At 41.0% G+C, this 12,180-nt stretch overlaps 1 protein-coding gene across 3 annotated transcripts in view; it reads right to left on the minus strand.

The window, feature by feature from the left end:
* Positions 1–178: 178 nt before the first annotated feature.
* pex5la (peroxisomal biogenesis factor 5-like a) overlaps positions 179–12,180 on the minus strand; it is a 108,583-nt gene continuing 96,581 nt past the window's right edge. For all 3 annotated transcript variants that reach the window (XM_074635248.1, XM_074635247.1, XM_074635246.1), the window contains 3 exons: positions 10,235–10,400; positions 7,015–7,172; positions 179–5,741 (listed from right to left, as the gene is read on the minus strand). In XM_074635248.1, the coding sequence (XP_074491349.1) occupies positions 5,540–5,741; positions 7,015–7,172; positions 10,235–10,400 (526 nt within the window). In that variant the 3' untranslated portion in view covers positions 179–5,539. The remainder of the gene's footprint in view (positions 5,742–7,014; positions 7,173–10,234; positions 10,401–12,180) is intronic.

Here is a 12,180-nt window from a genome sequence, read left to right on the forward strand (position 1 = left end):
CCGTATTTTCCCTACTGGTCATGAAACAAGTATTAAAATGTATTCCATGTGGTGTTAAATCTAAGCTCTGAAATAAAATATAATGAAATAAATAATACTATGAATAAATAAAGGCAAAATACATTAACATAACCATGAAACACTGAAGAAAAAACATATTTAGAAAAGTGTCATTATGAAATGTTATTTTATTCAGCTGTTTTTCACAATAAGATGATTGGAGGTCAATCTTATTCAAAATATATCAAATTGTCCTTTTTCCAAAGTCTGTTTTCATTTCACCATTTTCAAAAAGCCACCTTTCATCTCCAAGTCAGAGAAAGTCATGTGATTGGTTGTAGGTTTGAGCAGACAGCCAATCACATAACCTGTAATACACTCTGTTACTGGGAAAATTCATAATAATATTTCACATATTATTTCATTGTTATATATCTTTATCTGTATTTATTATTTATTTCAAAAAAACATATTTATTTATGTAATTTTAACACCCTTGGGTCTGATTTAAATGTTGTTTTGTTCCCATTATATGTGTAACCAGAACTAATGAATCCATAGTATATAACATTATGATATTAATTAAATAACTATTAATAGTTTACAGTATAGCTTTATGAATGTGTGCATGACAATTTATTGATACTATGTGTGTCAACACTAAAAAGCAGTTGGTAACAGATAGATAGCTCTATTGGCTGGGGTTATTCAAAGTGTCACCAGTACATTCATAATTTGTAGAAGCCATAATTACAAAATGTCTATTCTATTAACTATGATTAGCCAGTTCTAGCAATGTACCAGTATTCAAGCTCAAGTATCGGCATGTTTGGCAGAGATTTTAAGTGTGTTTTACGCCTCACACTCGTTTCTTTGCTCTGGCCGTGCACACTCGCTCGTTCTATGCAAGAAAAAGCATCTTGTGTAGAATATATACTGAATATATACATCACTTTTTGTCAAGGTTGCAGATTTGAAAAGTGCATTTGTAGAAATATTGCAAGGAAACCTCATGATACATTTCAATTTTTCTACGTTTGTGGGAGCGAGCGAAAGTACTTCCATGTATTTCATGCATACAAATGAAAAAAGCATTCAAAAAAATAAATGTTAGCGGATCTAGCATGCGATCAACCTCGATCTGTTCGTCAGGAGCATGCGTTAAGCTAGGCCAGTTCACCTGAGAAGGTACAGTAGGTAGGTTCTACAAAACGAAACCAGGCATCCTATATCTCAACGCGCTGCAGTGTGGTGTACACAGTAGAAGATTTGAAGCCAGCCATTTAAAGGTTCTTTAAAAAAATAAGTTTCTCATTTTTAACACAACTACAGTATCTTGAAATGCAAAAAAAGCAAAGGCCTACAACCTCATAAGAAAAACTAGAGTTGATCTGGAAATCACAACTTACCAGCAGACATCGTGTTTTGAGTTTCTACAGCTCACCGTTGACAGAAAAGACAGCTGGGAGGACCGGGGACAGAATATGAGTTCATATTTAAACATGGAGGCCTGAAGAATAACTCCCATGTCTCTCAACGATCTCTCAGGGAACTATTGGAGATTGAGTTTATGGTTTATGGAAAGAAAAGCTTGTCTTGGACGTGCTGAGACTCATCTGATACACGTGAAATGGGGACAGAGCTCAGCATGCTGACCCAGTGTGCTTCTAGCCAGCAGCGTTAGCACATCGTACACAATACAAGACTGAGGTGGATGTCAACAGATGCAAACACTCGGCTGAAACAGATGTACAATGGGAACCCTCTGAAATGTGCAGCTGTAACATAGAAGACTAAGGGGATCTGTGAGGCTGTAGAGTGGTGCTCACGATGATAATTTCTTTATCTTTTCTTGTAATGACAATGCTTACATGGCTGACGTTTAGCAGGTATAATGTTTATCATTGTCACCATCTTAGTTTTAAATGTGATCATGCTATCAGTTGCTGTTTAGTACTAAACTCAAAGTTCAGCTGAGGCTGATGAGAATGTCATTAGCATGGCAGGTATTTCAATCACCATCATTTGACCTGATGGTGATGCTCGATTAAAAAAGTCAGGGGATCACCAAAGTTATTAATATTCATCCTGAGGGGGGCAGGGATGTCTGTACCACATTTCATTGCGATCCATCCAAAACTTTAGACCAGGGCTGCCTAACGTTTTCCCTTGGAGGGCAAAAAAACAAGAACTCAATGGTGGGCCATGGGCCAAAAGTAAACACCTATTGTATTGTATTGTATTGTTGAGACGTAAAATGGTACTAGGATCCCAAGTTCCACCTACTGAATAGAATACAATTGGGCTCATTTCCAGTCATACCCAATTCATGCATTTCCAAAACTGTTTAGGGACCCCAGGATGCAGAAATATTCAATTTCACCATTTTTAGAATATAGGCGAAAATAACACATTTATACAGCATGAAAAAAACTGCATGGTTTTGCCCAAAACTGCATGGCATTAGTATAAAATGGGCATGTCTGTCTGTCAAGGGACCCCTTTGAAAAATGGCCATGCCAGTTTTTCCTCGCCAAAATTTTGCCTAACTTTGGAGCCTTCTTCCCGACAAGCTAACATGATATCTGAAAGACAGCAAAGTTGGTCCTTTTAATAAAATAATAAAACAAAAAAAAGCTTATATCTGGCGGGCCAAATTGAACCTGATGGCAGGCCAAATTTCCCACGTTGGGCAGCCCTTGTTTAGTCATTTCCCTAATGGTGACGCTAGAGCAAAACTCAGAGGACCGCCAAAGTCAGAGGGAGTCATCCCCTGGTGAACACGAATGTCTGAACCAAATTTCATGGCAATCCATCAAACAATTGCTGAGATATTTCAGTCTGAACCAGAGGTGGTGGACCAACATTTCCATCTATAAAGCCATGCTGCTGGCGTGGCTGAAAAATAACTTATTTAGTAATAGAATGATAATAAAATATTCAACAGGATATCACTGCTGAACTACTGGACCCATATTATTTCAGTAACACTGCCAACTCTTTTATCATAATAAAATCTCTGAATAAATGTGTGCGTGCACTTCTGCTCTGGCCTCATTGCCTTTGCCATTGTGCAGTCCACTGTCAGCCCCCCTGCGATGCAGATTGTTAGTGGCATGCACATATGTGCTGCGTCTCACTGGGCTCCTCTGCCTCCTTGATCTATTAAACATCATGGCTGGCCACAGAGACGCTCTGCCAACATTTTTTTTAAGTATCTGACAGCAGTAGCTACTCATCTGTTTCAGCCTGAAATGTTGAATGTGCAAGTGGATAACTAATTAATGTGATTGGTTGGACAACATTTGCAGTTTGCTTGTTGTGCACTTCTGATAGTGCATCAAAGGTGAACACATATATCTGACAGCAACGCTTGATGTACGTCAGTGACTTCAGCAGGTGCAAGGTCATATCGCTACAACACAGGGTTATAAAACATGAAGGCTACACTTTAGGTGGATGCTGTTTCTGTATCGACCGTGTTTCTCTCTTGAAAAAGAACACTTGTTTTTGTTCTCTCCCAGCCTCCTAATGAAACACTTCTTCTCATACAGACCATGACATCAAAGCTGTACAGTTTGGAAGATGAATGGCCCTCATGCTTGTCTCTGGTTCCCCCTGATAGCGTCCTTTCAAAGCACAGAATCGCCACTTCCTTTTGGTCCACCGAGGCAGACGGGGACAAACTGACAATACGACGTGGCAACATAAAACATGACATTTTGCATAGGATCTGAGAATAAAAACCTTCTCTCTACAGCACACCCAGACCGTGGACACACCTGTTAAACACCAAGGTGCTGAGCTATACAGAACAGCAGATTATCTATCACTCGCTTGCACGGCGAGGAGCGTGATGTTCAGAGTGACTTTCAAACTAGCTAACAGTGACGCAAGAGAAGCCAAAAAAAGCATGTTTAAAAGAAGGAATTATCTGGAACTAGAAGGGCACTCGAGAGCGCAGACATCCGCCAAGGCTGCTTCCAAAATGAATGTGTGTATCCGCCCTGTGATTCGGATCCGCTCCAAATTTTAATGGGTTCTTCCTTGGCCCATGCTACACCCTTCCACCAAGTTTCATGAATATCGGGCCAGTTGTTTTTCTGTAATCCTGCTGACAAACAGACAAACCAACTGAACCTTGGCGGACGTAATAATAACAACTGGCTCCATACAATCATGTGTTTTGTGGATGCACGGTAACTTTTCATGTGAGTTGAAGTTTGCCGATGAAACAAATATGTGCCCAAGCTTACATAAATATTTAAATCATGCATGATAGCTGAGGCAGACTGATTTAATTCAATGTGTGAGCTTCGCTGCCTGCGGAGGCGCCGCAAAGATACAAATGACTACATTAGGAAATACCTCAACTACCCCAAACATGTATCATCTGTAATGTTATTATACTGTATTGAAATTAATACAGTCGGGAAAATGAGATGCGTACATGAAATGTGAGGGCTACTAAAAGCCTTACCAGAAGATGAAAGAGATATTTTTAGACCTGTAACAACTTTTGTTTTGTTGTCCTCACTAATGAAGATCAATGTTTCCCAGCTTTAGTGTGTATTTCTCCAACCAGTCAGCATAAAGGGAACAAAGAGAAGCTAGCCTAGGAGCCCAACAAAACAAAAAATTAATGGCTCAGAAAGCTTTCAAGTTCAGAAGATGGCAGTTCTTTAAAGAAATCAAAACCAGTCTGAAAATGGCTTACTGATTTTTTTTGTGTTGCCATAAAAATAGTATTAATAAAAATATCGTTGTTCGCATGCATTTGAGTAAGGCTTTACAACCTGGCTTGCACATTCCAGTTGGGTTGAGGAAGTTATCCGTTTGTCTGAAGCACTAAGGGGAGAACTTCTAAAAAGTATGTTAATTTTAAACAAGAATCCATTTATGAAAATGCTTATTCATGCAGTATCATTATTCCCCATTGAAAGAGGATGAAAACAAGCCAGGAACAGAATTTGGAGCTCCAGGTCGTATGGTGAAGTCTTTATCATTTGCTCACTAAATCCATCCTTCAGGAGGGCGAGGCAGTCTTGAGTCTTTGAAAGTAATTGGATAATGAAACCTTTTCTTTTCTCCCTCAAAACTCATCTTTTCTCTGCAAACAGCATGTGAGGGTTCCTCCTGTGTGACACTCTCAAGCTGCCTGTCTCTCCTGGCTCAGTACTGTTCCACTGGATGAGTCAGTTTTTAATTGATGTGTTCTCTAAGGCATTGCTCGTACAATCTTTGCCCGTCCTTGTGCTCTTCAGGGAAATCACAAATTGCAGTGCAAATCCATCACAAAGCAGTCACTTCGAGCACTTGAGAAGAACCTGTCCTCACAACTGCTCCAAGGTACTTGGGCGAAAAAATATGACAACTTTGACGACTGCAGTTAATTTTGACATGCGTTAAAAAAAACGCACTGCTGTCTCTAACATCAGATCCAATCCATTCTGATGTGTGCACTTTGGGCTTTTGGCTGTTGGGTAGAAATCGAAGAGGAAGTGAAAGGGGAGATGCTATTGTCTCTACCTCCCATTCCTCAAACGTCTAGGTTGAAGGCCCGCATGAGAAGGTCCAGGTCACCAATATTTGCAGCCTGGAAGAGTTCGGGCTGGTCCATCATGGATAAAGCTATCCTCAGAGCGGCCCAGATGTTTCCAGACATCACCTGGTGGGACTGCTGGCGACTCCGGGTTTTCCTCTGAAGGCTTAAGGCAGTCAGGAAGTTACTGGCCGCCTCTCTGGGGGAAGCAACAATAACAGGAATCAGTTTGGTTTATGGTGCCTTCAAATGAAACTCGTGAGTTTCAAGTTTTGTACACGATATGCTTGGCGTTCAAGTGGTTAAGTCGTGAGAACACCACTGCTAAGAAATTACAATATTAACGTTACTGTCTGCGTCTAGAAGCCACAGAGGCTAACAATTTAGCAAGCTAGCAATTGGGTAACACAATGTAGGAAATGCAAAGGCATATATTAACATTTTCCTCAGACATGTTATAAAAATACGAAGAAAAACAATATACGACTAAAATTACAATATATTCACTTATTATGTACCGAAAAATTAACTTCCATGGCCTCCTCCATTTCTGACAACGTCAACAAACACGTCACAAAATCGGGAACTCAGAGCTTTCAGAAACTTTCCACTTACGAGGTCGTGAATACCACTTGTGAACACGGTAAACACGACCCCATATAAAGGCACCAATAGTGCATGTGTGTGTGTGTGTGTGTGTGTGTGTGTTCAGGCCCTGCACACCCATGGTACACCCAAACAGGTTATTACACTTATTTGTACTGATTGGACATCCTCTTACCGACCGGTCACACCAGCATTTACAATCAGTTCATTTGCTCTTTTGGGTGAAGTAAATCTGTGCACATTTTTTTGTGCTGGGCTGAGGCAGCGGGGCTCCGCAGCGAGAAACTCGTCTCCCTGCTCTCTCCGCCCACAGCCGGAGTGAACAGGGAGACACCGGCACCCGGTCGGTAACGAGAGAACAACGTTTCTCTCTGCAGAGTCCCGTCACTTCACAAGACACGGAAAACCTCCGTTGGTCTGGAGGAGCTGCAGCAGTTATTTCTGCACAAACGTCCACTCACGTACATTCACTAGATATTCTCAGAGCTAACCTAACTCTTCTGCAGTGTGAAGTGAGCGAGCGTTCACGTCTAGAGGTGGAGCGAGTACGCGAGAACGCGCGCGCTGTCTGAGTGAAGGTGAGCAGGCAGAGGAGACGAGGCTCCGGCCACACGCGAGAAATATTCACATTCAAGAAGCTGGAATCAGAGAATTTTTCTTAAAAGTTACTCAAACCAATTAATCGATTATCAAAATAGTTGGTGATTAATTTAATAGTTGACAATTATGTGCTTAATTGTTGCGGCTCTAGCTGTAAATACAATTTTGTCTTTTTATCATGGGTGCTACCTTAATTAATTCTACTCCACTGAATCAAACAAGTGTAGGAGCTTTGTCCCACTGTCTTACAGCCCCAGGTCACTCACCTGTGTGCCCCCAGGTTAATACAGCTGATGCCCAGGTTGTAGCGGGACCTGATGAACCCCGGTTGCAGCTCTAGGGCTCGCGTGTAAGCCTCCACCGCCTCCTCACTCCGGTCCCCGTTCGCCAGTGTGGCCCCCAGGCGGTTCCACAACAAGTAGTCCTTCGACGGAGGGCAAGAGGTTAGTAAAATTCACTGTAATGTGTGTTTTTAGATGGTGTCAGCCTTGATAATGTGGCTTCTTGCATATATAATATTTAGTATTTAATTAGTAGACCCATTGGCAAATTTCTGTCAGCTTGAGTTAAAAATTCATCATCTCCTAAGTTAAATGCTTTTCACCTCCGAGAGACCAGATCAAGCAGCTGACATTGTCTTTAACATCAATGTGTGAGTGAAATAGAGCTGCTACACAACACTCAGTGTTAGAGACATAATTCAGTATTTTATGTTGCACAAATCACAAGGATGTGTTCGGAGCGGTACGCAGCACCCTGCTATGAATTAACCTAACAAGGGTATTTTAAGGAGAGCTGAGTTACATCACACAGTGTCCTTGCTGTTGTTTCCCACCTGCGGGCAGAGAGGCACATACAGAGGTCATGGTCTGCTACAGAATAGGGGTCCTTCATCTCTGGCTAAGCCTAGCAGCGGGATATAATTATCTCCCTTTGTGTTCAGAGCTATTTTTTCCAGCATGGGAGCAGATATTACCAAGTCAAATGTGGGAGGTTGGATTTAACAGTGAGTAATATTCTTGCCGGCCTGGGACGGTGCTGGGAGGACAGAGACTGATTTGCATGAAGGAGATGCAGAGATGGGGGGAAAAGTTTGTCGTTGCTTGTGCATGAAATAGGCGTCAAAGTCTGTGTTCAGTTTCCCGCTTAAATGTGTGTGTGCGTGGACTAGATCTTGCTCTACTGTGAGAGCGCTTGTGTGCCAATCAGGAGTTCATGAGGCCAGATTTGGCAGCTTCTTGCTTCACATATTGCTGCGACAGTCTGACGTGCTTCGTTTCATCTGTTTGCGTGAGCTCTCCCACGATATTTGCGGCTCCATCTCTCTAAGGACATGTGCAAGCTTGAGGGTTTCATGTCTGCTGTATGTGTTTGCATGGGAACATGTGGTGTGTGACAGATCATGGTTTTTGAGTGGGCGCTTTAGTGTTGTGTGCGTGTGTGTGTGTTTATAGCAGATCTTTGGCAGTGAATGTGTTTCTCAGAGGCCAAATCAGTTTAGTGTCCTACAGAGCAACCGTAGAAGGTAGCCCATATTATGCCTAATATTATTATTGTTGCAAATATTATTGTGCTCTTACTACAAAGTAAAACAAAACGCATAATATCTCAGTAAATTATTTTAAGCTTGCAAGCTGGCCCTCCAGGATTACAACTATAACTGATTATCATGAATCCTGTATTTAATAGAAACATACAGTATTTGATATATTGAGGTCTGATAACATTCATTTGCTAATACATTCACAAAAGGGCTGTCATATTCGAGCACAGTCTTGGTCACGAGTCTGGTCTGGTCTTGTTTTGGTTGTGTGCCTTGTTGGACTCGGAATTGACTTGGTCTCGGGCTCGGCTATTGAGAGCTGGTCAAATTGTTCCTGACTGCTGATTCAGGATCAGTTGTACAAAACGTACCCCGATTCTATCAAAATGATACGTGAAAAATATATACCCCTACGCCTCTTCCTTAACATACCTGTAGAAACCTGTAATGGTCCTCAAACCTAAATTCTATTCATTGATTAGTTTGATGGTAGAACATAGATCAATATTGTTTATAGATTGCAAATTTCCCCATTGCAGGACTAATGAAGGAATATCTTATCTTATCTTATTTCTGTCCATCCTAACTCCTTAATCACTATATTAGCATTGGAAAGACACTATTGCCTAGTATGGTCTTGAACAGGACTTGGTCTCGACTGCCTTTGGACCTGGACTTGACTTGGACTTGACTTGGACCAGGTCTTGGGCTTGGACTCGATTAAGTGGTTCTTGACTACAACCCTGATTCACGATGTACCATGGAAAATATAAAAAAACATATTTTTGTGAGTTTGCTGTATGTCATATATTGTAATAAGCATTACAAGTATTTTTTGTGCAATTACTAAAAATACTATATGGTATCGTATTATGGTTAGTTTCAACAGTGATTTGTGATTTGTCATAATAAATGCCAAAAAATATTGTTAGTATTGTTACGCCGGGCAGACACACAGCTTACAACCTATTAAACTAAATTAAATGTGCAGTGGAGACTTTTACTGGGAAAGTGGCTGCATGTCCGTGCAGTTAACGCTCCTGGTCGGGTGAACTGGGGACTCCCGTCAACGAATATCTGTTGTGCTCCTGCAGCTGGTACGAGGCACAAATCTTGTCGGTTAACGGTTAATAATCGGATAATGAGAGTCGGTTATTGGTTAAGAACATTTTTCAAAATGAGCATCCCTAGTGGTAACCTATCAACAGCCACCAGCTAGGATACGCAAACCAACCAGCATCCTCTGATTTCTAGTTTTGTAGAATGTATCGGCTGGCTGCGAATATAAGAATGAGCCTCTGATCATCTGTAAATAGTGTTTCATGAAAGGCGCAGAGTTTACATCATTGACACAATTGAGTGCCAGCTGGAGTCAACCAGCTGTCGGACATGTTGTCTAGTCTGCAAGGAAACCAATGCATCCATGTGTTCACCAACCACAGCCTACAGTCAGCCAGTCAGGCTGCCAGTGAGACCCCAGTATGTACTGAATAGCAGCATCAATTTCAAAATATTTGAAGTGCTGGTGATCTACAACACTAGTGCCAATATCATACTGTATGGCACTTTTGTGGTCAAATATATTCTTAAAGAAACCAATATGTTGTTATGTGTTGCACAATACACAGTATATGAGAATCCTCCATATATTTAGATATTTAAATATTACCATATACTGTATTTCTCAGTATGTCAGTATACTGTAAGGGAACAAATTATGATTAAATGAAGTAAAACTTTTTTGCCTTTTTACGTTTACAAATTAGGTCATTTGCACTTATTTTTTCTCCGTGGTTCCTCCTACTGAGGATCGAATTCACTAATGAGATTATTTCTGCCTGCAGAGCATCTCTGCCTCTGACAAGTGTTTGTACAACTACAACTCCACTCTGTCTATTCTGCCTGTTTCCATGCACGCGCGTGTGTGTGTGTGTGTGTCCTACCTCGGGCCGCACTGACAGGGCCGTATTGAAGGCCGCCACAGCTTTGTTGAACTCCCCGCTGATGTTGTAGAGCACCCCGAGGCCCGTCTGTAAATCCGGGTCGATGCTGTCAGAGTTGTGCTGAACTGCTTCCAGGAAGAGCTCCTTGACCTCTGGTAGCAGGGAGCTGTGGACACACACACACAGCTAAGGATTAATGTGACTTAAGGCTGCTGAGTGAGCGGTCTTAAGATCGCAGAGCTATGATGTGCACTGTACTGCATCATGTCAACTTTTATTCAGAGTGTAAGAAAACGAGAGAGAGAGGGAGATGACAGGAGGGTAAAGGAGAAAGTGAGGGAAGAAATAAAAAAAATTAGAGCAAAGAAAAATGCAGAGAGTTGAGTAAAAGAAGGACCAGTTTTGTTTTTGTTCAGTGGTTCAGTTTATGTAAATCATGTCCTCTGTGTTGGCAGATAAAGTAGTTTAGTGTACTGTTTGGAAGTCTTGTAGTTTTTTACTCTTTTTCATTAGTTAATTAAATAAACAGCTAATGAAATATGTTTGTATTTTGTTTTTATTTTGTGTTGAATGGTAAAATACTGTTATTCACATTGTCTGTTTGGTGTTTTGGCCAAGCAGTGAAGCAGTCAAAATAATTTTTTGGGGCATTTTATACCTTTTATTGGATAACGAACATCATTCCCATGATGGGAAATGAAGGGAGAGAGAAATGGGCAGCAAGGATCCATAGCCAAACATGAACTGGGGAATATGCTGTTCATAGTTAGCGCTTTAACCTATAGGCCACTAAACTCATGAGTTACTGTATACATATAGGGTTTTTCCCAGTGGGCAACTTCTGAGTCTAGAAGTATAGAAGTCTATGAGAAAATGAGCCTACTTCTCACTTGATTTATTACCTCAGTAAACATTGTAAACATGAGTTTATGGTCTCAATCACTAGTTTCTAGTCTTCTTCAATACAGCATGATGCTCATTTAGTAAATTATGGTCCCATTTAGAGTCAAATAGACCATAAAGCAGGGTATGCTTTAGGGCGTGGCTACCTTGTGATTGACAGTACGCTACCATGGCGTTGTCCATATTGGGAGTTGTCCGTGTTTTCTTCTTACAACTTTAACCCTTTCACAGTGTGTTTTCAGTTCATGAAAGTTAATATTAAGATTTTGGTCGCCTTAAAATGCCTTATTCAGCTTTCGGTTGTACTTTTCGCCGTTTTGAAGCCTCGAGTTCGGCATTTTAATGCCATCTTGTTTTTTTGCAATCAGATGTGACATGAGAGGGTGGCAGTCCACAAACCAATGGGTGACATCACAGTGATTAAGTGCAAAAGTTGAAGGGGAAACTGTGTGAAGAGTGAGGGATGGAGTAAGAAGCAGAAATGAAAAGGATGATATTGCATGGATTAGAGGAGAGACCACTAATTGGGATGTACCCGTATCTCTTAACATTTACTAGACGATTAATGATTTGATAAAGTGCTGCTTTACCTTGGGAGCAGAATTAGGCCTCTTCAATCTGATATATCTAACAGCCTCATTTTCTTCTGGCTTAAGATAACACAGACGGTTTGCCATCTACAGCGAGTGGTTTGACAAGATGGATACACGGACCTCCACATATGCCGTCTCGGCAGTGAAATGACACCAATACCAGCTGTGGTTGAGAGACCTTGATATATGTCTTTGCTCTCCCTGACAGAGTAATAGCAGTTTATGTAAAACAAATGAGAACGTGAAACGGCTGGTAAAGATCTTATTTTTGAGTGTGCAACATGCAGATGATCAAATGTTTGTCAGATACTCAGTGACTCTGAACTGTTAAATAAGGTTGCAATTCATTTGTGGTATTATAATGTCAGTTGTTTGCGTTGATACTGGATTGCAGAAAATTTAGTTATACTCTTTTGCAAGGTATGTGCCAGATAAAGAGGTTAAAAAAAT

Source organism: Sebastes fasciatus, chromosome 5 (genome assembly GCF_043250625.1).
Source record: "Sebastes fasciatus isolate fSebFas1 chromosome 5, fSebFas1.pri, whole genome shotgun sequence".
NCBI classification, from domain to species: Eukaryota; Metazoa; Chordata; class Actinopteri; order Perciformes; family Sebastidae; genus Sebastes; species Sebastes fasciatus.